Here is a 27,989-nt window from a genome sequence, read left to right on the forward strand (position 1 = left end):
GCGCTCATGTCACGTGACTATCAGTCTTATGGTCATACCCAATACTCACTCACTCCCTCTCTCTCTCTCTTAGTCACTCCGTTTCTTACTCCTCACTCATGCTCTCTCTCTCTCTCTCGATGGCGGTCAACAATCATTTCTTCTACTTGTTCTTCAATTTTAATAATCAGCAATAACAAACGTTATAAAGTTGTATGATAGCAACCCCTCGTTCTCAGTTCTTAAAGTGCCCAGTGCCTGGATGAACCAAAAGATTTCAACTAGGATTTATTTGTGTGTTATTTAGTGTCAGTTGCTGATTGGGTGTAGCTACTCTGTGGTGACCGAGTCATATCTTCTGGTGAGTAGTAGAAAAATTACAGAATTTAGTACGATATTTTAAATTTTTATTGTCAATGTTAACAAACAATCAAATATATTTCTATTAATGGTTTACATTTTTAATCAAATATAATTCCTATTAATGACATTAATAGTTTTAATTGAGAATTTTACCCTGAAAGTTTTCCACCAAACATTGCATTCACAAATAGAACAAAAGTGAATGACCAGTAAGTGAGAGAACAGCAACTTATTGAATAACAAAATCTTGTTTCAAGGAAAAACAATTGTTCATAAAAAATAATACAAAACTAACTTGTATAAAATACTTTTAGAAAAAATATATTTGGAAGGTTCATGGTCAATGCTAATTTTTCACTTTTCTCTAGCAAGTTACAGACGTCTTTTCTTGAATAGAGTTTTTCAGAGCATGCATGGATATTTTATTGAGCAGCATTATGTTGAGTTCAAGTGCCAATATTCAAATGTTGTTCTAACTTGAAGACCACACATTTTTGGGGCCCTAGTCGAATCAAAAAGTGAGAATAATCTATGGCAGAGCACTAAATATCTCAGAAAGTTTTCTTTGCTGATTGGATTGCCAATTTTCGTATTGGATTTTGTTTTCGTCCCTTGTCAATTTTCACTATCGACATTTTTTATAACATATATTTACATTCAGGATGTTGAGTTATTGATAAAAATGTTATTTGTTGACTCAATTGTAAGTTTTTTACTCAAGTTAAGTTTCATTTTGGAATTTACCATGAGAGAGTGAATTAACGGTATAAAATATAACGAATGAGGCAATAAAATTTGAATTTTTTTTTTAAATTAAATTTGATGAATTGGTGACTTTCCGGAAAGTGTGTTTGATTTGATTAGAATTTTATTGTGTTTAAAATGAATCGATTAAATCTATCTAACTTAATAATTTGACTTCTTCATACTGAGTACCAGAATCCTACACTAAAAATCCTTAAATGCATATTTTGAAAAACACAGATAAAATGGCAACATTTCTATTATCTGTGATAATACCAATAAAGAATCACTCTATTCGTTCACTTTTATATTATTATACTGTATTTATACTTTTCACTTCTTGTAAAATCTACTAGTTACCTCTGATAATAGAGTTCTCATAAATCTGAAGTTGTATAGCATATATTTTGTTCTTGTAGGTTTATGTCACATCTTTTAAAATGAATTTAGGCGTTAGAAGAATGATATTAAGAAGAAATAAAAAAGTAATGTAAGAAGGAGTATCTTACACGATTAATGTACCTTGCATAATAAATCACGATTATCATCTTGATTAACTTCAATAATCCTTATTTATTCATTTACATAAATCTGAACTTGAGTATGATAGATGTGCTCTTGAGTGGATTTTTGTCTTCCTCGATTATTTCTGAAATATTATATTTTGATGTGTTGCTTTCAATTGTTGTTTGACAAATAAACTTAAAATCTATTAAAATGTGTTCTCTATTTCTGTTTTGAAGTTAATGATTTATTAATAAGGTTCACCACAAGGTTTTTTGTGAATAGGATAATTCAAACCGCAAAATTATTACAATGAAAGATTATCAACTAATATTTTGTGCTTTTAATATTGAGCGTTTTTGTGCTTTTAATGTAATTCTCGAACATTCATAGTCAGTTAGCATCTATCCCAAAGATTTTTTTCTATGTTTTTGATCAGCTTCCAAGCTTAAAAATATGAGTGGGGTTGAAAAGCTGTTGTCAGTTAGCCTAAAGCTAAAAATCACTGGAATCGTCTATTCACGTAACCATTACCAATCACTTCACCTTGCTGAACTAAAATTATTGGTAAATCATAAAGTCCATGTTTGATATAATATATCTGAGTAAGAAACCCACATATTGTCAAAAACGGTTGATTGAAAATAAGGAATACGTTTCCAAAACTCAACAAATTGAATAATTTATGAGCTATGTAATTTATTGAGAAATTCGTGTCTTTATAGTCTTGAAGTAGATCTGGAACCAGCATATACGAGTTAATTGCATCTAAGTTGCTCACTGTCGAACTTTTAAAATAAAATTATCTATTGAAGATTTAGAATATATTAAAGGTTGACCATACACTTCTTGTGAAAGAAATAACAAATAGGTAAAACTATTTGAAATTTGAGGCAACAAAAAAAATTGCACTGAACGGTCTTTTTCCAGATCTCATATCATCGCATCATTGACATTCATTGAAATTAACATCTCTCCCTTAATAATAATTCATCACAACATTTAATACTGGAATAGAAGTGTTTTTTTTTAAATCGCTGCACGGATGATGTAACCTGGCTTATAGAATACCTAGAGCTATGGATTTAGAGAAAAGTTTACTTTCCAGTATATTATTTTGCTTAAAAATGGTAAAATGTTCCAGAGTTGTTGTCTAATTTAGATGAATAATTTCAGTGAATTTGGCATCTGATAGTTCCCAATTCTTACATATGCCATGCCGTTAACTATGCAAAGATCTCAAACTCATTTGAGCATCATTCTCAACGACAAGTATAGTCTCGTACCCACGTAGGCATCCTCAATATTAATGAAAAGAATAAAGGCAAAACAATTCGCTCTTTATCTAATAATAAAAAAACAAATTACTGTTAGAATGAATAAAGTTATCAGTAATTTATTGTGTGAATTTTATCAATAATTCATGCGCAGGCAACATGTGATTGAAGTGAAATTGTTTGGAAAGCAAATTCGCAAATCAAGTTCATCAAAGGTCACACACTATTGTTCGATACGTCAATGTAAAAGATGATGCTGCTATTGAGGATCAAGTTCAATGCCAAACTACGGTTATCCGTGCTCTCTCTCTCTCTTTCTTGGGAACTCCCTCCCACTCTCTCTCTCTCAGACACACTGGCACAAAGCTAGAACGGTTTCTTATCGGTCATACGACAACGTGATAATAGCAGTTAACCTTTCCGATCTCAACAAGAATCGACTGTAAGGTTGAGATAAAAATGAAAGTTCGTTTTCTTTTTTGCACGTCAACAGAGATCAACAATCTATTTATAAAAGGTCAAGCTGGGAATCACCCAAAAATTTTATTGATTGATTTGAATGTAATGCGTATTTTGCGAATTCATAGCGATTCAAGTTTCCAAGAAATACATAATCAGTGACCTTCCGTTGACTCGGTTGTCGTAAAAAGTTGTAGAATTTCGGAAGCCTGCCAATTTCCGATTATATTATTCTCATTATATGTATTTATGTTTATCGTGTAGCAATTAACCATCCGCTGGGACTCATCTCGATGGATGCAAGTGACTATCATTTTAAACATGATCAACAATCGATACAGGTCAAGAGAGAAAATGATATTCTACAAATCATACAACAGAAATATCTAAAGTTATTTATTCTATGATTTTTTATACCAATGCTTCCAGTTTTTCATACTATTCTGGTGGAGACAATATATAGTATCCCTCGATGGCTTATAGAATACCTGGAGCTATGGATTTAGAGAAAAGTTTACTTTCATTTACAGTATATTATTCTTATAGGTTTATTCGAACTACTAATTTAAATAGGAGTATGCATTACCGGTATGAATATATTTGTCTATTCTTCAAGTGAAGCCAACTTAATCTCTCCTTGAGTTGCACCACCCACTCTAATAGAAATAAGAATTTTATTAGCCATCAATATTTTTACAAGAAATACATTGACATCGTCAGGTAAATATAAACAATAAATTGCTTGATGGTAACAATAATACAGCAATATAGAACGCTAGCTACAAAACTTCACTCCACTCAATATAAAAAATCATACAGTATATAATTACTGTCTAATTAATATTTTGTTTAGTGTATTTTTGAACTTATACAAAGGTAATTGCTTGAAAAAATCTGGAGTGGCATAATAAAGTTTAATTGACATGAAATGGACATTTTTCTGAGACATTCATTGTATGATAATATTGTTCAATCTGAAGTTTATGCCTGTTTCGTGCATTGATACTGTGGAGATTTCAATTTACAAGATACTTATCCAAATTATCCTGTACATAACATAACACATAACTCATAACGTACATACATTGAGGGCAAAGTCAAAATTTTAAGGTTTATGAATAGAGGCTTCCAGTGAGTATTGTATGGATCACTTGACTATCTCCAAGCAAACATTTATCATAAGCTACACTACAACGCCACTAGCTTGTTTACAATAACAAATATTTTCTAATAAATGAATCTAAAGCGAAGTTGGTTTGATTTTGTAAAAACATGTCAGATTTATGTGTGTCGTAAACATATTACGCGGAATTATGCGAATAGAAAATGAGATTGGTTGGGGCTAATCGCTATGCCAATCTGAGGAAGGACCAGTTCATCTGGTTACGCAATACTTGCAAACATTTGGCAAGAGTTTGACTGTATTCAACAAGCAGAATGCCATGTTATCTATATATACTGGTAGAGCCCAAAGTCAGTGGACTAGACGTGCGCCTTGAGCGACAAATTTTGGTGGGCGGCAAGTTGATGGTACAACTACATAAAAAAATAAACAACATTTCGCTTCCTTCTGATGAGTTCAGCAGGGAACAGGATGTCATTGGCTGGAGAGTTGTCCAAATATTTTTCCATGTTTAACGCTAAACCACGTTTACTTGTAGATATGGTTGCATTCATCATAATGTGTTTCATTCGGGGTTTAAACAGCTGACATTTCTCCATTCAAACCAAGCATAAGTGTCTATTTTGAATAATCTCAGAAAAAAATACGTATTACGGATAATATTTCCAAACTTATCAATATTAAATAGTCGGCTACTAGTTTTTTTCGAAATAATAGTGAAATAACCTTTTTATTAAATGTTATTTGGTTGAACCATAGAATGATTAAATACTGGAATAATAATCAAATAAGAGCTGTTACTTGTATTGTCTTTGGTGAACATAGCAATGTGATTTTTAGACTCTCATACTTTTTACTTTTAGGGACGGTTTCCGAGCTCGGGATTTAGCGAATTTCTAGACTTTAAACAGCTGGAGTCAGAAAATTAGCTTTCTGAAACGGGACGTAGTCGCAGTTCACGTTTGAATTAAATTTAGAAAAACTAGGAAATTGAACACAAAATAAAATAAAGAGAAAATAGTGTAAAGTTTCAGCTATTTTGAATTATTTAAGAATGTTTCATTTCATCAAGGAAAAACGTTTCCAATTTATTGTAGAAATGTGAAAATAAAGATTATCATAAAACTGCGACCACACCCCGTTTCGGAAAGCCAATTTTGTGACTCCAGCTGTTTGAAGTCTAGAACTTAGCTAAATCCCGAGCTCGGAAACCGGCTTTTAAAAGTTTAATTCAGACCTTTTGATTAATTTAGTACCAATTTTGTGGTTGTTGAATGACAATTTTAGTCCATGAGCCACCGAGAGTTGATTTTGACACTCTCGCAACTGATTAATTTGTGGAGCTGGATTCAAGCCAGAAGCGCTTTAAACTAAACTAATTTGAGTTATTAGATGCCCTAATAACAACCGTGGAACACAATTCCTTAATGTTGTTCATCCGCAAGAGTATATGCCTAGAGTGGCATATATTCTACCGCCGTCCCTGGTAGAGCTAATCAAGTTCGAAAAGACAAGTTATATGTGTATAGAATTGAGTACTATATCTACCAGATGCTATTGGCAGGTGACCTTGATGCGAGATTCAGAGATGCTGGAAGCTGCAAGTTGTGAAAGTGGTTCAGGAAGCTGGAGCTCCAGTAGTACGGTCACCCTACTTCCGCTTTCTCCATTATTAGTTATTACTTCCAGCCAGTCCCCTGCAATAAAAAGAGAAACAATAATTGAACTATTTGAAGCAAAAAAACTATGAAGATGAAGAATGAAAAAATTGTGGAAGAGGTAATCCAAAAATATATTGACTTATCAAACTGGAACTGATTGGAACAAATATCGACTGATTTTTGAACTGATTCGAATTATTGATATTGACTGATAAAACTGTTCAACAAGTAATTCATGATTAACAGAGAACTCAATTACGAAGAATAAAGCATTGAAAATGTTTCAAGATTTGAGGATAGTAGTTGAAAAATCTTAAAAGAAATACAATGTTTAAGGTATCAGAACCTGATCAACCATAAATATATCGAAAGATCTGGGAAAATGGGATTCATTTGTAGGAAAAAATCGGGAAATTCAAGAATGATTGAAATATGAGATTAGTTTTCAATTTTTATAAAAGTCGAATAAAAACATATAGCCTAGAATAAAAGGAAAACAATTATTAGGGATGATAATTGGCAAAATAATTGATGGGATCTAAAATACAGACAAGTATCCTAAGGAAAACTTTGAGTTCATCAACAAAGCGTGGAATATCTAAGAACAAGATAATAATGGTAATAACAGGAAAAGCAAACTTCATCAATTTTCAGATAAATTAATCTGAAATATTTACGAAATTATAGAGAAATCAATGACATCATTGCTATTAAAATAATGACAATTGAAGTGGACTCCATTGGTAGGTAATGTTGCAAACGTTTGAGAGTATTCTATTGTTGAATAATGGAAAATAGTTTCAATTATCACATAAGTGCTAATCAGCCGCAGATTGAAAAGCACGTCTGAAAAACACGAATACTTTTGAAATGACTCTTTCACGTCCTGTATCAATGCACAATATTAGCATACGATATTAGCTCTTGAGAATTTTGACGAATAATACATTTATTCAGCGTTGAATTGATAATGCTGTTATTATCCTATTGTTTCAAGTATTCATTGTTCGGCTCACGTCGTAAATGGTCAGTTGCAATATTTTTTAATTATTTCATTTCAACAGAACGGTTTTAAAAGTATTTTTTATGAATACGTGAACAATGTAAAACGAATTCTCTGACCGATTGTATACAAGTTACTGTTGACATATTTTCGGTGATTTGCATCTTTTGTCTCTTACACCGAGTGACACAGAAGTCGCAATACACTACAGTGAATAAGGGCTCAAGTTGCTTTCTTATTACAAATTACATACTTCACTTTTATCTATTATTCATAGAAATCTTCGCATATTCCAGTAACTGTTCATAACCACTGTTACTCTACTCTAGAACACACAGTTAAGTATGATCCTCTCAATCTTAAAAACATCTTACGGTATTTTTATGAACAACTGTAAAAGACAATTATTCAGCACCCTGGATTACGAATTACGAGAGGCAAGTGGATATAGTGTTTCTAATGATTTGAATTATGAATACCAACATATTTTTAATACATCAGTTTCCTCATCTTGAAGCGTAAATGAGATGTCGAAGTTACATAGACGATTCTGTCTGGGGTCGACATTCACCATTACGATAACTTGACTAAATGATTAGGAATGAGACATTATACAATCTAATCTAATACAGTCTAAATCATCATAGATCTACTGATTCCTTATGAACGATTTATCTGTTATTACATTATTAATCGTATTCCATACAAACAAGAAGCCAATAATAGCGTTCTTCTTTGATGATGAATAATATTAGTTTAAAAAGATATTTGATTCAGGAAATGTTCAAGTCTCTACAGTGGCTCTTATTTAAGAGCCAAGCAAGATGATATTATAAACTCTCATGTCTCAGTAATTACCTTTAGACCCAAGTGCAAACACAACGAAAATTTCAAGTCATTCATTTCAATTGACCAATCAATCAATCACTACAAACCACACTGTTGTTATGATAACAGATTATTCTCTTCAATGAAGTAGCTATTCAAGGCTTTCTACAAAACTTATTAACGCTATTGTCAAACAAATCTGTTGTTAGTAAGTTTGGTAGGTACTTGGGATGAAGAATCTGTTCAATGTCAAGAGTGATTTGATTTTTATAATATTTTGAACTCAAATGCACACAAAGGATTCAATGTCAAACTGAGAAAGCTTCAAACCTGTTTTAAAAAATAAAACATTATGAAAAAGTTTACCACTGAAAAACATAAATTATTTACCACTAAACTCTAAACAACAAATGAAATATTATAAAAAAGTTTACCATTAAACAACATAAGGAAAATTTTGTTGGAGGAAAATCACAGGAAAAATTATCTCACATTGGAGACGACTTAAGGTATTAACGAATTAGGGACTTCATTACGAGATAAATTGTACATATTATCTAATCACGTGAATAATATGAAAAAGCCATTTTAAATAAGTCATAAATAAAATACATTTATCATTTTTTATTGAGGAGAAGAGGAATTTAATTGAAATTTTATTCAAAATTCGACTAGGTAGCAAAGCCATTTTAAATCCTAAGGTGAAATGAAGGAGATGTTGTCAGTTTCATTTCACCTTAAGATGGAGAAATTCTACAACATCTCTGTTTCTAGTGGATATTTCACATTATTTGAAACTTATTATGTGAAAATTATCATGGAACACAAGAAATTAAATCAAATATAAGAATATAGTTATCAGAAGAACTTGAACCAGAGATTTTTGGCATTTGAATAGGTGTGACTTGTAATATTTGTAGATTATATCTATTGACACTCTTCACGAGTATCAGAAAGATATATTTTCCAAATGAAGAGGGAATAAGATATTTTTGGTCATGAAAGTTGTTAAAAATACTGTAGAAATAGATTAGAGTAATGAAAATTGAAGGACGCAAAAACAAAAAACTTACTACATCCCTTGTAACTAGAATTGATTTTGGGTCTAGCCTAGCACCAGGTTGAGCATGAGCTTTGGTTTTTTCTTAGATGATGTGTGATGTTTGATCTTATACTGAGTGAGGTACGCTAACGCTGAAGAAGAGGGGAGATGCAATTTTCGCATAGTTTCGCATACCATGCCGAAAGAGTTGAGCAGTGCTTTGGACAGAGCACACCGATTATGATGCAACAACAAGAAGCATGGTGCGGCTGCGGTTACTGTGTAGCCTATATAGATACAGTTTCATAAAAATAGATATAGTTGTGGTGCGATGTTTCTTTCGGCAGTAGGGTCAGCCGACAGATCGCCTGAGCACCGTCGACCAATGAGAGAGTGCCACGTCACAGCGCAGAGCGCACTTAGGTACACGTTGTCCTGACCATCCTAGACCTTGGCGGGCCAGCGTCAAGCGTCAATTTCAAATTGGCACAGTCGCGTCGCGTGTCACCGGGTGTAGTGAGTGCATAACGTGCCACACAAATGTCTACAACTCACAAGGATTACGGTTGTTAACAGTGCTTCCGATTTGTTTCACTATCATTATTGTGGACTCTGATAAGGTGAGCGAGCTGTTTGTTATCAATTGATAAGGTAAATATTAGCATGCAACGTTGTGTTGCTCTGGCGTTTGTGTGCTTTCTTTGCCGGCTTGTCGTTCGGAATGAGGTTATGGTTTGGCCGGTAGTTGAAGATCTAGTTTCTTCTTCAGCTAGGAGTGGATTATTACCTTTCTTGTAGTTTATTTTCCTTTCTCATTGTTGTAAAAAGGTGAATGACCTTTTGGATCGATGGGCACAACGAAAGATTTCTTACTCAACCTAAATAAAGACTCATGGTATTTTTGTATTTTTCAACCTGTTGATCACTTTTTTATAATTCTGACACAGAATATTAGGCTATACAATTTTTAAATTCGAGGTGTTAGCATGATGTTAACGTGGACTAGGATTAAAGATTTGGATGTATATAATTTTCTTGAGGTTTAACGTTTTACTCTCGAGTTTCTGGGGTGTTAGAGTATTGAAGAGATCTTCGTTTTTTCCTGATGAGTTATTTTATCTATTTCATCTTTCTACGACATAAAAGGAGAGATTCTTTCTCATTAACTAAAACCCATGTCGTATTGAATTTTGAAGTTTCCCAATTATTATTTTTTCATCATAGAAGTAGGCGAACTGGTTTTTGATTGCTAAGAGATAAGGAAGGTTCTTAAAAATAAGGGAGGAACAATATCATCAAGCTAGCTAGACACATGTTTTCAACTATGGAAAATTATTACACTGGAAGTTTAATGTTTTAAATGTAGTGTTCGCAAGTTTCAAAGTAGACAGGCTTATTGGAAATTGTAAGTCTACAATTTCTCTTCAGATTTATTCAGGATTGGGGTAGAATGAAGTTGAAAATGGAAATTTGAAGGTTGTAGGTATATTCAATTCTTCATATTTTCATTAAAAAATTAGTAAAATTTCATGTTGATTGGATCAAAAATAGTAAGCAATATGAGGAGAATTGTCTCGTTTTTTCATCGTTCGCGAACTACCAAAATTTGACTGAACTACAGGATTACAGTCGTATATACAGGCTTATTATTACAGCGCTATGTAGCCTTATTGTCGAATTTCGATGAAATTGAAAGTACTATTCCAATTTCACTATCCACAATACAAGAACGCACGCAACACGAATAAATAGTAACGACTTGGATCTAAGTCTACAGACGCAGTAATCGGCTCTAATTTTGGCAACTGTAATATTAATAGGTATTCTTATCGATTTTATTTGTCAATTGATTTCTTATGATATCGAGTTCAGTAAGACTCAATATCTAATTTCGAGTTGGGCAAGAGAAAGTTGTCACTTGCAAACGTAAATCCCTGGTAATGATAGAGTAATGGGTTCCAAGACTAATCGATACCTTGCAATTAGAGTGAGTCCTATCTTGTAATCAACTTGCTCTTCTAACTCTTACCTCAGGTAGAGCTGTTATTCAAGTTTGATGACTTTGAGATCACGGTCAGTTACCCCTAATAACACGTGATGTTTTTCATAGTACTTGTTCATCAGTAAATAATTTCAAAATGAGATGGATCAGAATAACAAAGTTTTACTCTAGTATTTTACTATTTGACCACTACATATATATAATAGACCATACAGTCTCATTGTTTGGATGAGTATAAAATTGTAACAGAACTAAGATTGTTTCATCTTGTAAAATTATAATAATGATCGTTGGAAAACATTTTAAATGTGTGAATTATATTTTTATCTTATCCCTTGAATGAATCCGCCTACATTCCAATGATCAAGGACTGCCAATTTTTAAGTACTGTATCATATTGACACGAAAATACACTTATCACTTATCTGAGAATTTGCGAGCAAATGCTTCAAGTTGTTCAATCGTTGCCAAAATAAAAACTAAAAACCAATAGTTTTTCGAGATTTTTGATAGGTACAATTGAAGTTTGGTTTGAAATTAGAATTATATTCTATGAAAATAGGTTGTGAATTGTTGATATTCAAATTGGTCAATTCAGTACCTAACTGAAATTGTTTTTTATCGATTACGGTAACTTATAAAAAATGATAGCATTCTCATATGAAAGTAAGCCTACTTTTGTTTAATTTTATTTCATTTATAGAAATATTATTTTATTTTGTAGCATGAATAGAAAAAATACTATAGAAATGCAAACATATTTTTTATTCAAAAAATAAATAACCACATAGTACCCTTTTTTAAATTTGTTATAAATAAACACAAGTATATATTTAGTATATATTTCTATATTCATTCTGTACGGTAACCTAGTATAAAATTTCCAAAATGTAATAAACACAGTGACTAAAAATATTATCATAGACGGCATAATATGGATGGTGGAGAAGTATTATAAGAAAGACTGCTTTGTTGAACTGGTAAACATTTATTTAGAATTGAAAGTTTGATAATAATATTTTTATAAAATAATTTTTTTTAAATAATCAGCCTTAATCATCCTTTTCAATTGAAACAGTGATAAAAGTATTAAGTTTATTTAGCAGTTGTTTGTGGTTATATAAGAACTAAATAAGTGAATTAGAGAGATCTTATCTAGAACATTATTTGCTATCATCTTCTCAAGAGTTATTACTGGATAGATTTAATTTATCTTTTCGTTGTCAGTCTTTCCATTCATAAGATAACGAACAAACTGAACTGATCCACGATGTTATTGTGTTGGGCACTTGAAACGCTGAAGCTACATCTTCCCCAATTATAATATTTTACATTAAAAACGCTATGTAGTATACACCTTAAAAAACTTAACAGTATAATATGATAACATACTGTTAAAACTTTTTCATAAATACAACAAAATATTTCATTGAAGGGAATAGAGAAATACATATTAATGAATAGAGAAAAATAATACAGCATTTGTATCTCGACAATAAAACAGTAATGACGACATACTGATTCCAATTATTGATTTATTAATGTGTAATATCGAATGGGATGTTCTTTAGTTGATAGCATACACAAAGATACGGGTTATTGTAATAGATCCTTTATGATCTCCTTCCAATTCATATTTAATTCAATCAAATGCAAATTGATTAATTAAATGTTAATATTAAATGTAAGTATGTTAAAGAAGGGAAATTTAGTTGGAGTTCATGGGAAAAAACGTTGAACTTTTCATAATTTTTCACTCAATATTTCCTCATGTTACCAGAGCTAATATTCTGTACCCCTATCCTGTAGCCTGCTGCTGTTCAAAAACATAAAAGTAAATAGAACTTTACAGTATAATGTAGTAGGCCTATACTAATAAGATACGCATCGGTCATGTCTAATATTTTGAATACACCTGTTAATTAACTGAATATTGATTCAGTAAAAAAATCGTAAAGTTACACTAGCCTAGAATTTAATAGCGAGTTGAAGCTTTGCATTAAATTTATGCTAGTATCTATTTTCGAAGTTAATGATATAAATAAAAATGTCATTACTTAACATTATGATTATTTCTGATTGAATTGCGAGTTCATTGCAGTTAAATTTCACATTACAGTTAATTAAATTAGTCTAATATTATATTGAAAGTCCTCAATAGAGATGAATGAGTGCTTATAAAATCACTACTTTTAAAATAAAATCAGTATAGTAGTGTTTATTGAAATCCTACTAATAATTGAACAGAAGGATCCAAATTGAATGAGGAAAGATTGAATTGTATTTTATCTACTTTTAACATGAAAAATTACAATCTTGAATCGATACAAAACAAACAGCAAATAAATTTCAGCAAAGAATTGCTTCTACTTTTGTCTGAGGAGGAGATTCAAACGGTAAACTGTTAAAAAAACTGGTACTAATTCAGAAGAGATTATGACTTGAAAACAACTGTTAATCATGGATTGTATGTAGATTTCTTGCATAAATATCTGAGGTCAAAGGGGATCCTAGTTCCCACCCATTTCATTAAGTAAAACATGAGATCTACTTTTCAACAAACTGTGAAGTATTCAAGATATTACTTTATTCTCATTCATTCTCTTCGTTCACAATGTAAAGCTATAGATTTGGAGTGAAAAATTGAAAAAAAAAATTTCCACAATGCCGAATAAATTGATAAAACTGCAATAATATATTATATGATATGCTTTTAATTTTTTCAAGTACGATAACTACTCTTTCTAAATACAGTGGAACCTCTATAAAGTACACCCCGTTATAGTACATTCCCGTTACAGTATTTTTGTTATTCTGCAGTCCCTTGAAACGTCCATATATAGTTTTCAACCTTGATATTGTAATAATAGTTTACGGTACCCTGATTTAATACTAGTAAGTGTCGTACTAAACTTATATGCATTTACTAACTTATTGAGTTCGGGTGTGAATTCAAAAGGTTAAAGAAAGCATTGCAAATTAATATACTGAACAATTTTCACTCCCCACTGGCTGCCAGTTGATGCAACTTATCATTCTATGGTGGAAAAGGGCCTGTTAGTTTAAAAAGTTTTCAATAGTGGGTGAAAAAAACAAGAGTGTTATTGTATTGTCTGAAAATGTATCTCAACTGTTCTTATACTTTACAACCCACAGTTTTGTGGATGTAACTTGAAAGATTTGATTGATTTTCACAGGTGAAAACACTTTAAATTCCTAAACATATTTATTTGTGTGCTATTAACATCACCATTTCAAAACAAAAGAACATTTTTCTACCAGTAATATTCCTTGTTCTAATAATTGTTTGTCTAATTAGATGACTTTAAATGATATAATTGCTTCGACTTCTCATGTTTTTTTTTCTTTCGATAATTTTGATAATACATTCACTTGAAACTTAGAAGAGGAAACCTCTATGACATTGTATTTATACCTTATTGCAAAAATAATAGTAAAATAAGTTGAAAGATGAAAACTTTTAAGTTTGCTTATACTATTGCAATGAAACATTCTTTAAAATTGAAATTTATATCACTGAAGAGAGAGAGATACTTTCTCTCAATAGCGTATATCTTAGTGTTTAAATCATACAGATATGAGAACTGGTTTTACAGGCTGAAATTTGAAAACTTTTCTAGTTGCATCGACCTCTTATCAACAGAAAGATAAACAACCAAAACTATTCATAAACTCCGCAATTTGCTTGGAATGCTGAACAATCTGTTAAGAACTCTATAATTTAAAACTATCTTTGTGCTCAAAACCTACATCGCTATTCAAGACGAAAAATAAAATATAGGCCTGAAAACTGGAATTATGTAGATCAATAGCATGATCAAGGTCATGTCAAGTCATCATCAACATTATGTATGAATCGATCAGATCTGGGAGAAGAGGCCACTAATGAATAGTTTACGTGAGAATAGGATAATGGGCAGTTTTTTTGGATACATCCTAGTTTCCGAATAGAATACTTGGGCTGGACAAACGCAAGGAGAGACGTTAAGGAAAGCTTAGACTTCAATTCCGTTGTGTAGTATTTCTATAATATTAATGATAAATCCTTGACATTAAGCCAAAACTTTAATTAGTTTATGAAGCCATATTATTTGCTCTTTACCCTTTAAATTTAGATAGATTTTCATACTCTAGTTTTTTGTTCTTATAACATAATTATACACTTTTCAATTTCTCAATACTATACATCTTATTCTAATTGGCTCATACAATTTCAAGATTATAAAACTGTCTATCAAAGAAACGGAATTATGTAATTTTTTATGCTTTATTTTATTAAGTAGCTCTTACCTAGTCATAATCATGTGATATGTAATTGTATTACTGAATTAATAAATAAATATTGATAATAACGATAGCTGGAAAATTACTTCAATTTTTCCATCCAACAATAATATATAATTTTCTTCTATGCTCCCTTCTCTCCCGTCTCCCTCACTATCAATAAATTATTAATCTGATAGTGCACAATACAATGAATATAGCAGGCATTCGGCCCAAACGTTCTAAGCAGTAAAGTACTTATAAATTCAAACAAAGCATTGGAAAGTAAATTTAATAATTCCGTTGCTCTGATGGACAGTTTTATAATCTTGAAATTGTATGGCTTAATAAGAATTTATAGCCTTGGAAAATATAAGTGTATGATAGGAACAAAAAACACAAGTTTGAAAATTATCTGCAAGACAAATTATCTGATTTATGTGACCATTGCTCTTGGGAAATGCAAAATTGATCAGAAACCGGTTCCATGTGTAGATAAGCTTATTATTGTGTATATTATGTAATGATTTGGAAGCACTACTGCCACTGTAACGGTCGATCCCCGAGAGAACAGGTAGTCAACTTTCTTCCAAAAACAAGTTCCTCTCAACAAGTTGTGGTCTAGGCGGATCAGACACAAGTGTCAGACACAAATTGCTACTCACTTCCTATCCTAAATTCGCCCCGCAATTATCTCATTCCACAGCTGTCGGAAACCTGTTTCAAATCCATTGACTGCACGCATAATAACTACTAAAGATGTACTACTATCGCCTTTTCAAATAAAAGGTTCCATTTTTCCACAGTCACTTCAACTAATAACCTACATTTAAATTACATTTGAAAAGTGTCGTGGCCTTCAATGAGCCATTGGTAGTTGCTTTAGTTGACTTATATTGTCATCATTCAGTTACCACATGGTAATATAAATAAATTTATTAAATGAATAGAAAAGGATGAATCCATAATACTGGTTGAATCCATCAGAAAAGCTGAATAAAAAATATGGTTAGGCAGTGCATTTCCTTACAGAGAACACATACAGCCACAAAAGGAGGTTTGTTGATAAGTATTATAAATATGAATATTAAAAAGATTATCAGTATTTAAAAACCAAGGGTTGTAAAAGTGGACTCCAACTTCAAAACATTTTAGAAGAATTATTTGAGAAATTTAACTTTGAAAATGTAGGTCTATTATGAAAAACAAACAAAATTATAAGGAATATGAAAATTTTGAGTTAAACCCTTAGCTGACAAAAATGTTAGAGCTTTAAAGCTTATTAAATATAACGTATAAATGAAGTGAATACGACAAAGCTCCCTTCGAGGTCACTTTCGAAATTCACGCCCAAACTCTGATGGGTTTTGGAGATTAAATTTATTCGGCCTAAACCCAACAAATTTCTATTTGTTTTAGAAATATATTATACAAATTTAAAGATATATTTTTTAAGGATACATAACTTACATGAACAGAAAGGAAATACAATGTCCATCACCTCATCCCTATAAAACCTCAGTTTATGCTACAGGCACTTCATGCTCCAATGAATGACTTGTGCAATGTTATTACTTTTTATGCAAATCGAATGTTCAAATATAAGGGGAAAGGCAAAAATTCCAAACCACGAGTATGAATGAATACACTCAAGTTTACCATCAGTCTTTTGCTCAAGCAAAAGACGGATCGTTTGGTTCAAGCAAAAGACGGATGCAAAATTGCGTCCACACGCATCCGTCTTATGTCGTACGTTTTCCAATTTTTGTGCTCACAAGCTCGTTCTTCATCAACACTATGGAAGAGCTAGTACTCTTGGCCACTCTTGTTTTGTGTGTGAAAAATAGGAAAAAGGTAGAGTTCATCGTTCACGTTGGAGTAGGGACTGGTTGTTGAAAGGACACAAATTTTCTCACGTTGCATTGCTTCGAGAATTGCGAGATGAATCTGAAGATATGTTTATTATTGTGTATATTATGTAATGATTTGGAAGCACTACTGCCACTGTAACGGTCGATCCCCGAGAGAACAGGTAGTCAACTTTCTTCCAAAAACAAGTTCCTCTCAGCAAGTTGTGGTCATGGCGGATCAGACACAAGTGTCAGACACAAATTGCTACTCACTTCCTATCCTAAATTCGCCCCGCAATTATCTCATTCCACAGCTGTCGGAAACCTGTTTCAAATCCATTGACTGCACGCATAATAACTACTAAAGATGTACTACTATCGCCTTTTCAAATAAAAGGTTCCATTTTTCCACAGTCACTTCAACAAATAACCTACATTTAAATTACATTTGAAAAGTGTCGTGGCCTTCAATGAGCCATTGGTAGTTGCTTTAGTTGACTTATATTGTCATCATTCAGTTACCACATGGTAATATAAATAAATTTATTAAATGAATAGAAAAGGATGAATCCATAATACTGGTTGAATCCATCAGAAAAGCTGAATAAAAAATATGGTTAGGCAGTGCATTTCCTTACAGAGAACACATACAGCCACAAAAGGAGGTTTGTTGATAAGTATTATAAATATGAATATTAAAAAGATTATCAGTATTTAAAAACCAAGGGTTGTAAAAGTGGACTCCAACTTCAAAACATTTTAGAAGAATTATTTGAGAAATTTAACTTTGAAAATGTAGGTCTATTAATGAAAAACAAACAAAATTATAAGGAATATGAAAATTTTGAGTTAAACCCTTAGCTGACAAAAATGTTAGAGCTTTAAAGCTTATTAAATATAACGTATAAATGAAGTGAATACGACAAAGCTCCCTTCGAGGTCACTTTCGAAATTCACGCCCAAACTCTGATGGGTTTTGGAGATTAAATTTATTCGGCCTAAACCCAACAAATTCTATTTGTTTTAGAAATATATTATACAAATTTAAAGATATATTTATATTAGGATACATAACTTACATGAACAGAAAGGAAATACAATGTCCATCCCTATAAAACCTCAGTTTATGCTACAGACACTTCATGCTCCAATGAATGACTTGTGCAATGTTATTACCTTTTATGCAAATCGAATGTTCAAATAGAAGGGGAAAGGCAAAAATTCTAAACCACGTGTATCAATGAATCTTTTTACACAATTGAATTGGTTTTAGTGATTAACTGTTATAAGATGAAGTCTAATCTATCTCAATAGCTTGACTTGTCTTGAATTGTCCAAGAGTGAACAAGACTGTAGTACGGTACATCATTATTGATTTAGATGATTTATTTGTGTTTCAGGCTTGAAATATGGCACCAAATATCACTAGTGCTCCAACTGGAGTATTGTTTGAGAACGACACGCTGGAAGCCGACATTCCGCCAGTGGAGACATTCAATGGCGTCGGCAAGAAGCCCGAACAGAAACCATTCAAAGTGAAGCTGGTGTGGAGAAATATTCTACTATTCGTCTACCTTCACGCTGCTGCCCTCTATGGAGCATACCTCATGGTCACCGCTGCAAGGTTTTACACAGGAATTTGGGGTGAGCATCTCTACCAACTCATTTCAAACTAGTAGTTCTGTGAACAGTAGACTTCACGCAGTATTCTCATCCACAAGTACATGATTGAAACTATAGACCTTATGGAAATACAGCAATAGACTGGCTTCTCCACACATCTGTGTAATCACTTGTCAGCTGATTTATGATGAATAATTTTATAGTCTGATTTTTAATCTAATATTGGCGTATGAAGGAGGCTCCTTTTTCCTTTTATATTATCCTTGAAATGCAAAATTTCCAAAAACCTTGTATATACGTCGACGCGCAATTAAAAAAGGAACATACCTGTCAAATTTCATGAAAATCTATTACCGCGTTTCGCCGTAAATGCACAACATATAAACATTTAAGTATTCAAACATTAAGAAAAATGCCAAACCGTCGGCTTGAATGTTAGACCTTACTTCGCTCGGTCAATAACTGAATACCATTGATGCTATTCACTTCTGAGATTAACTTTTTCCTGTGATTATTGAATAACAGAATCATATACCTTATGGATTGTAAACGCTATACACAAATATCTGCACAGCAAGGGCATCGAACCCAGTACCTTCACACTTATGTTCAGAGAGTTAATAAGCTTGATGGTACATTTTTTTATTAGTAGTACAATTTTTTCGGATTTCTATAGTGCTGTTGATTTATACGAGGAATAAACACTAATATTATTATTTTATTTCAAATCATGCTATTTTTCGGTCGCGAAATGGCATGAGAATGAGCAAATACATTTTTAAAACCTATTAAGGAAAATTTCAAGTACAAAAGATAGCTTCAATAGCGCTTCAGTTGTGTATAAGCACTTAATATATTCTGGTTGCATAACGACACAATACAAAGTAAGATCTCTAGTTAAAAAAACAAGTTAGTTTGATAAATTTGAATCATACTTTTTTCAATGTTCGGTAGTTAAATTTTGTATTATTATCATGACAAAACAAAATTTAAGATAATCATTAATCAAGTGGGATTCGCTGAGCAGTGTAATGAAAAACAGCTAAATACTATTACTACAGCTACCATACCTTACTATTAAGGCCCATTTTTTAAATTATTTTTTAAGTTTAGCAAAATCTATGCGAGAGAAATAAAAAATTCTTTTGAATTTACTGTTGAACAAATTTTATTTTTAAAAACTACTCGGCTTCAAATAAACTTGACTTGCAAATAGAAATGTTGAACAATTAAAACTTCATTACTGAAATACTGAATGAGAAATGATAGGAAGATTGAAAGTACTATAATTCATGTCTCAGTTTATGGAAGTTTAATAACAACTTCAACTCTACTACACGATTGAATGATTTTTGCTAACAAAAGATAATTAAAAACAAATTAAAATCTGTTGACATATTGGTGCGGTATATTTCCCATGAACCATTTCATATCTAATTATAATTCTTTCCTAGTATTCTTGCGGATGTACGTACTCTATGTACGTACATAGATTGTTCATTAATTTTATACTTCGACTGAAAAGACGCTAACTTGAAAATAATCACCACCCACTGATAAATGAACAATCGAAATAATTACATGCTGCAACCAACGAAACTATTCAAGTAGAAATAAAATCAAGGTCTCATTTAAATTTCAGGAAAAAGATTGATTACTTTTATCCAAGAATTTACATGCTACATAATAAATTTTAACTCTGATGAGATCATTACGAAAAAGATTGCCAAACAAATCATTAAGATTTTTTGAAAGTATTAAGTTCCAGATTTTTGTTAGTTTGGATTTTAATGAATCAAATGCAGCTATATCCACTTGATGTACACAATTATTATTATTATTCATTTATGGAACAAAATAATGAAATATTAAGAAGCAGAAATTCATCTACGCTCTCGTTCAAGACTTCTTTTGCTGTTAGTTTATAACAACAAATAGTCCATATTATTAGAACTCATAAGCATATATTAATGATTTCTTTTCTCAAAACTCGTAAGTTTTTACAAGTCTGAGAGGATGGGTGAAGATGAAGATGGACGAGCCTTTAAAACGAACCCAAATGCGTTAATATGCATTAGCTATTAGTATCTGAAATATTCATAAAAACAACGTACAAATTAACAGTTACTTTAGTTTAGAATACGTCGAATTTTGTAGAAAGGTTTGAAAAATTATAGAATGCAATCATTTATCACATGAATGAAGACTTGTAAGTAATTTTCAATTATTTATTTCAGCCACAATCCTGTACATGTGCTCAGGATTTGGAATCACAGCAGGAGCGCACAGATTATGGGCACATCGTTCCTACAAGGCAAATTTCCCCCTCAGGCTGATTCTCGTGGTTTTCAACACACTTGCCTTTGAGGTGAGTTCCGCAGATAATAGAATAATTAATTCAAATAATATATGAAAACATTTTTCCGTAAAAACTGAGAAAGCAACTATGTGTTTATTTAGTTCTGGAAAGAAATTCGTCCATTAGTAAAGAAATACTAGATATCGGATACATTTTCTACGATGGAGGAGTATTATATTTTTAAAGTAGTTTCTATTTCTCCACAAATTTTCAAGATTATTCTACTTAAAAAGATTCATTTAATTAAATAACTTCACGTGTTTCAATTAGAATGACATTATTGTAGCATTCAGATGCAATGTATTTATTATTCATTATGATTAATTATTGTAGCATTTTATTTCAATGTTGTTAAGGAAAAATAATTTTGTAAAAATCAAGTTGAACTAATGATAACCTAAACATTAGATTAACCTAGCCAGTATCCCTTTACTTGCTGATTATTCTTGGGATCACTTTTGAACACTTTGAACACTCAGTGTTGAAGAAGGGCCTAGTGTCCGAAAGCGCTCCACAAATGTAAGTAGTGGCTAATAGCTTTTATTTATATAAATTAGACTGCTTTATCGTAATTCAAGTGTTCAAAAGTGATTATTAACAAGCAGTTCGTAATGGAAAGAAACATTGAAGAATACTAGGGATTTGTACTCATTAATGATTAATATCAAGAAAAGATAGCATACGATTTCAAATAAATGTTTGTTGATATCTATTAGTTATTTAATTATTATAAATAATTAATTGTATTATAATGAATATTTTACATCAAGTTTTTTATTTTACCCCATGTCCAAGTGATAAGTAGACAAATAGCAATTTTGGTGCCTTGTTGAAGAGCTGATTGAAGCCAATTTTTACTATCCCAATCAGTGTTTACTCTGGCTGACGGCTTAGGTCATTATACAGTACTTGATATTACATCTTATTAGAGGAATGTTCATCATTGTATTATTCTAGTAACACGATTCTTATCCGTACTATTCTATAATGTCATGTTTTGTGTTACAGAACCATGTCTACGAATGGGCCAGAGATCACAGAGTGCATCACAAGTACTCTGAAACCAACGCCGATCCCCACAACGCCAAGAGAGGTTTCTTCTTCTCGCACATTGGCTGGCTGTGCTGCAAGAAGCACCCTGATGTCCTCGAGAAGGGAAAGGGAATCGATATGAGCGATTTGGCTGCCGATAAGCTCCTCATGTTCCAGAAGAAGTACGTTTCCTCATTAAATATATTGTTTCTTAACCTCCTTAGTTTAATGTATTTGTATGCACTTAAAGTGCAACTCAGGTTTGAGAGGAAAATCAGGTTGATTCGTATGGATTTTAAGGGGAGTCCCTAGCGGGAAGAGCCCACCTCAACTGAATAAATAATCTCAGTCGTCAACGGGCCTAAAGTGGAGTGAGCTGCTGGAAAAGTCTGATTAGGGCAAAAGCGTGTAGTATTATGGAGTAAAAGATTGATTCTGAGCTGCTTATTAATCTTATTACATTACAGGACGGCAGTTACAATTAAACAGTAGAAAAATATTTTTTTATGAAACTGCGTACTGGATACTGGTATAAGAGAATGATACGCTGTATGAAAAATGTCAAGAAAGTGAATTCGTATGGCTAGTTATTGATGGGGAGTAATATATATATATATATATATATATATATATATATGAAAAGCGTATATTCTGTTGAAAGAAGACAGGAGAATGCCTATTATTAATTTATGTTGTATTTCTATTAACTAACTACTGTAGTTTACACTGTTAGCTACTTTCACTGAATTCCTCAATACATTTTTGAGAAAATCTCATTATAATACAGAAAATGAAGCCATCGAAATTTACAAAACTGTGTATCCCCGGAAACTCATAAGCCATTATACTTCGGTATGACTATGTCATTAGAAACATTTGTATCATTATCATATTTCTCGGCCACAAAAGACCAAGTTCAAAAATAAAAGTTCCAAAACGTTTCTGCAGCTCTACTTTTGTGAAAATTTGTATTATAATATAATTTTCATATTAGTACTAATTGATTAATTCATCTGTTTGTAGGTACTACCTGCTTCTGATGCCTTTGATCTGCTTCTTCCTGCCGACTGTCATCCCGGTGTACTGCTGGGGCGAATCGTGGAAGAACGCGTGGTTTGTGGCCACCATGTTCAGATACACCTTCACCCTCAACATGACTTGGCTGGTGAACAGCGCCGCGCATCTCTGGGGTCAGCGACCATACGATCAGTAAGTGTCTCCTGAAAAAACAAATTACGGATTACTTACGAATTGTTTTTCCATCTTAAAACTCTTTCACCTTGAATATGATACACATTATTTTTAAATTTACACTTGACAATTTTTTACATTTGTAATTGACAACATATTTTTTATTTCACAAATTATTTTGTTTAGTATTAATACACAGTAGTTATAGTCACCATCAAGTCACAGACATTACATGGAAATAGTAACAGTTGTAATTAAATGTATCTTTTATAATTTATTGCTATTTCATAGGTTTAGATTCAGTAGAGGTAAATTCTACCATCGAACTGTTCAACACCACTACAAGTCAGTAGCCCATTCAACAAGCCTGTAGAAAGTACACATACACCTAATAATTTTTTGTTGGTAAGATTATTATTACCAACTGTAAGTTACAGGAGATTAGTTCAGGAAAAGAAATATCAAGGCTCCAAACAACATTTGCCCTTTATAAGAAGTGATTTTGAAGAGAAGGAGTATAGAATATGAGGAATCACATTTCAAAACATCCAGTAATCGATTCAACTAAACTAGTAGTTCTGAGAACAGTAGACCTCGCGCAGTTATAACGACGTCCCAAACCATAAGCACATCCACACTTATACACTAACTATTTATTTGATCAGATCATGCTTACACAAGATTTAATATCATATAACGCTTTCCGGAATTTAGCGCGAGAAAACCAGAAGACATCTAGGCGCCCAGACGAGCTGTTATAAGTTCTTTGCATCCTATTTAATAGTGTATGAAAATTGCATTCAATGAGGCATGCAATTTATAGTCTACACAGCTGTTAATTTTTTACCAAGATACATTGAGATATTGAATTGCATGCGTCATGGCATGCAATTTATAGTCAACTCGACAGTTAATTTATGATTAACTAGCCGTCAGGCTCGCTTCGCTCGCCATATCCGTCTAGCCAGGGGGCTCCGCCCCCTGGACCCCCGACTGGATCGTCCAAGAATGAGATCAGCAGGCTCGCATCGCTCGCCTGAATTTTTCATTTGGGAATTTTTATCATATGTGAGGACAATCCAGTCGGGTGTCCAGACTAAACGGATATGGCAAGCGAAGCGAGCCTGACTGCTAGTAATATAATATTCCCAGGATTGAAGTAGCAGTGCCCAATCAATTTTTCCGCGATAAATGCATTTAAATCTTCAACTTGGTGCCAACTTAACAAAGTCAACTCAACTTAATGCCAACCTGACAAAATTATTAATTTAGTTGCCAGTTAACAACTGTTTCGAAGAGGTTCTCTATCTAGATTATAGTTCTATAGTAACATATGATATGGAAGTTTCAATTATAATTAAGAGATTAGGAGAAGAAGAATATACATGCTAAAAGACGAACTTTAAACCCTTAAAAACAACCCTTAGAGTTAAAATATTGCCAAAAGATTTCTTAGTGCGCCTCTAAAGGGCCAACTGAACATACCTACCAAATTTGAACGTTTTTGGTCCGGTAGATTTTTAGTTATGCGAGTGAGTGAGTGAGTCAGTCAGTCAGTCAGTCAGTCAGTGAGTGCCATTTCGCTTTTATATATATAGATAGATAATTATTCTATAGTCTGATTTTTACTCTAATATTGACGTATGAAGGAGGCTCCTTTTTCCTTTTATATTATCCTTGAAATGCAAAATTTCCAAAAACCTTGTATATACGTCGACGCGCAATTTAAAAAGGAACACACCTGACAACTTTCATGAAAATCTATTACCGCGTTTCGCCATAAATGCGCAACATATAAACATTTAAACATTAAGAGAAATGCCAAACCGTCGATTTGAATCTTAGACCTCACTTCGCTCGGTCAAAAAGAAAGGTTTTCAAACACTGAGAATATATTGCTTCTCAAGAAAATAATAAAGGCAGTAACATCCTTATTGAAGGTCAAATAATTTTGAAATTGGAAGATATTTTGAAAAATTTGGGATTGTCAGCTATAATCCTACTGGATACAAGTTTTTGTATAATTTCTATCAAAGTCTCGGTCAATAGACTATTGCTACAGATGTTTCAGTTCAGTCAAGAGAAAATGGTAAAAATTTCAGCCGTGTGAGAAGTGAATAGAGTTCTGCACATGTGCTCTACTCTCTTGCAATCTGTTTTGCACTAGCAAGCAGGGAAGTCAATTTAAAGTCCTCTGTACTGGAGTCCTTTTTATAGTGACTAAACCATCTGCAGTACGCGTCCCGTACCGTACGTAGCTTTGCCTTCGTGACCTTGAAACAGCATATAGACAAGGTATGGTTCATGAGGTAATATTCACGGCTTTGCAAAAAATCAGGCTTCATAGACCCTACATCCCTAGAGGAAGCTCCCTACAGAGCCTAAATTTGGGAGAGAAATAGTACAAGGTATTCTTAGTTTTTCTCTCCCGATCTGTGCTTCATTGTAAAAAAGAATAAATGAAGAAAGCTCCTACAAACAGATATTCTCCATGAATGAGAGAGTTGCAACGTATCACCAACAATGGAAAGAGCATGTTGAACGAATGTCAGCTGATAGGCTGTATTGTGCTAAGAAAAACACCAAAAAGCTCCTTGTGTATCTTCTCGGATGCAGCACGTTGCTTTTGAGAATATACAGAAGAGCATCTGTTGCTTAAGGAAAAATGCATTTTCAAAAATGTTGGATGTTTTAGAACGTGTAGTATTGTAGTCTAGTGGCCCTTCGCCGTTAGGCAAAGCTACAGGACCCGGACTGTACGATTATAATTTTGCAGATAGATAGATAAATAGAGTGATACATAGAATGTTGAGCGACATTGTAATGCATGATGTATGCTTGCAGATTCATCAACCCGTCGGAGAACCTGGGTGTGTCAGTGGGCGCCCTGGGCGAGGGCTGGCACAACTACCACCACACGTTCCCCTGGGACTACAAGACGGCCGAGCTGGGCAACTACCGCACCAACTTCACGACCGCATTCATCGACTTCTTCGCCATGATCGGCTGGGCCTACGACCTCAAGACCGTGCCCATGTCGATGATCGCCAAGCGAGTGAAGCGCACCGGAGACGGCAGTCATCCCCACCACCACCACTCGCACGAGGGCGACGTCTGGGGCTGGGACGACAAAGACATGAAGCAGGAGGACAAGGACGACGCACTAGTCACACACAAGAGGGACGCCGCCGCCGCCAAGGACAAATGAGAATTTTCGACTGATCAGCTGTTATTTAGTATTTAACAAAGCTCCATCGCGCAACTCATTTTGCTCAATCAAAATTTGTAGGTAGTTGTCGATTATAATGATTTAATAATTGTAAAATTTTGACAATAAACAGAAAATACAGTAAACGTTTGTAGGACGTAATTGAAAATTTATCACATAATATTGTTATATATACAGTAGATCTATTAGGCTACATAATATTGTTCTATATAAAGTAAAATAGAGCTAGAAAAATTCATTGGGAGCTGGTGAAAAATTAATAATCCAAATAATTTCCCAAATTTGACAATTGAGACTCATAATATTGTTTTACACTTATAGTAAAATATAGTTTAAAAAATTGTTGGTAGCTGTTAGAGAATTGATAATCCAAATAATTGGCTAAATAGAGCGCACCAAACATTTGTAGGCTGTCTTTACAAATTTAATACATGGTTATCAAATAATACCGAATAATTGACTACAGATTAAAAGACCAAAACAAAATTAGTGTTGTGTTTAGTCGTTGTCATATTGTTTGTTGATACTGTACTATTAACAGTAAAATAATTACTTTTTTCTACTAATTATATTATTGGCAAAAATAAATAAAACACAAAGACGAGATTTGTATGTAGTTGTTACAAATTAAATACACAATAATTGTGCAATTGACAATAAAATGAAGACCAAGTCACATTAATTTATTTTTGTATATAACTGTTAAGATTCCATAAATAGTTTTTAGGTTAAATTTGTGATTGTTAAGTTATGAATGAAGAATGACTGTGAATGTGCGTGAGTGAGTGAAGTGCGAGTGTTCGTATTTGTAAATAAGAAGAGATTAGTGAGGCGTAGTATTTGAAAATATGGCGGAAATATAAAATTGAATTATTCATCTTGTTAATGGAATTCAATTGGTAACAACTTAATAATTATTATTGATGAAATGATAGTTGAAAGTTGAAAATTCTCATATGTTATAAGTCTGCTCTCCTTGTCATTGGTTGTACGACGGTTCTGATATAAAATTGAGATTTACAGAATCTCGATAAAATTGTTTTAAATACTTTAAAAGTACCTAAAATTAAAAAATGATAGTACACTATTATTTAAAAGTAGTTCGTGCATGATATAGTTTACATTAGTTTATATTGTTGGTGAATAAAATTTACACAGGTTGTTGATAAAACATTGAAATTGGAAATTACTTTGTTGCAATCACAGGATGATCATAGTTTTATTCTAGGAAAATTAAATGTTTAAATAAAACAGCACATCACAGAAAAGTGTTGTTAGAGAAAGTGATCAGTCATTTTAGGAGTTAATTTATCACTATTTTGTTATCTATTTGTATTATTTGATTGGAGAATACATTTTGTTACATCTATTTTATTTGACTTTATTCTTACATTTATTTATTCTAAACAACCACCCATGATAATTTTGTTGCAATA

General features: G+C 32.6%; 2 protein-coding genes across 3 annotated transcripts in view; one reads left to right on the forward strand and one right to left on the reverse strand.

The window, feature by feature from the left end:
- Positions 1-9,284, reverse strand: part of LOC111045582 — a 71,413-nt gene extending 62,129 nt beyond the window's left edge. Inside the window, exons 1-2 of the transcript XR_005573241.1 lie at positions 9,015-9,284; positions 5,998-6,146 (exon numbers count right to left, since the gene is read on the reverse strand). The gene's annotated coding sequence lies outside the window, so the exon portion shown is untranslated. The remainder of the gene's footprint in view (positions 1-5,997; positions 6,147-9,014) is intronic.
- LOC111060271 (acyl-CoA Delta(11) desaturase) lies at positions 1-27,922 on the forward strand. Of its 2 annotated transcripts, none has more exons than XM_039442728.1 (6): positions 1-340; positions 18,520-18,763; positions 20,980-21,110; positions 22,110-22,315; positions 23,157-23,342; positions 26,169-27,922. In XM_039442728.1, the coding sequence occupies exons 2-6, from the start codon at positions 18,529-18,531 to the stop codon at positions 26,530-26,532; spliced, it is 1,122 nt and encodes a 373-aa protein (XP_039298662.1). In that variant the 5' UTR covers positions 1-340; positions 18,520-18,528; the 3' UTR covers positions 26,533-27,922. The 2 variants fall into 2 exon arrangements, with proteins under 2 accessions (XP_039298662.1, XP_039298665.1); XM_039442731.1 differs by lacking the exon at positions 1-340 and adding an exon at positions 9,220-9,603.
- The last annotated feature ends 67 nt before the right edge of the window (positions 27,923-27,989 follow it).

The sequence above is a fragment of the Nilaparvata lugens genome, chromosome 1, assembly GCF_014356525.2.
Source record: "Nilaparvata lugens isolate BPH chromosome 1, ASM1435652v1, whole genome shotgun sequence".
NCBI classification, from domain to species: domain Eukaryota; kingdom Metazoa; phylum Arthropoda; class Insecta; order Hemiptera; family Delphacidae; genus Nilaparvata; species Nilaparvata lugens.

What these genes read in the sequence shown, in the direction of transcription:
- LOC111060271 (XM_039442728.1), top strand. Translation starts at nt 18,529, where the DNA reads ATGGCACCAAATATCACTAGTGCTCCAACTGGAGTATTGTTTGAGAAC. An exon ending in TCAACACACTTGCCTTTGAG is followed by an intron (nt 21,111 to 22,109) that starts GTGAGTTCCGCA and finishes TTTGTGTTACAG; the next exon opens with AACCATGTCTACGAATGGGC. An exon ending in GGTCAGCGACCATACGATCA is followed by an intron (nt 23,343 to 26,168) that starts GTAAGTGTCTCC and finishes GTATGCTTGCAG; the next exon opens with ATTCATCAACCCGTCGGAGA.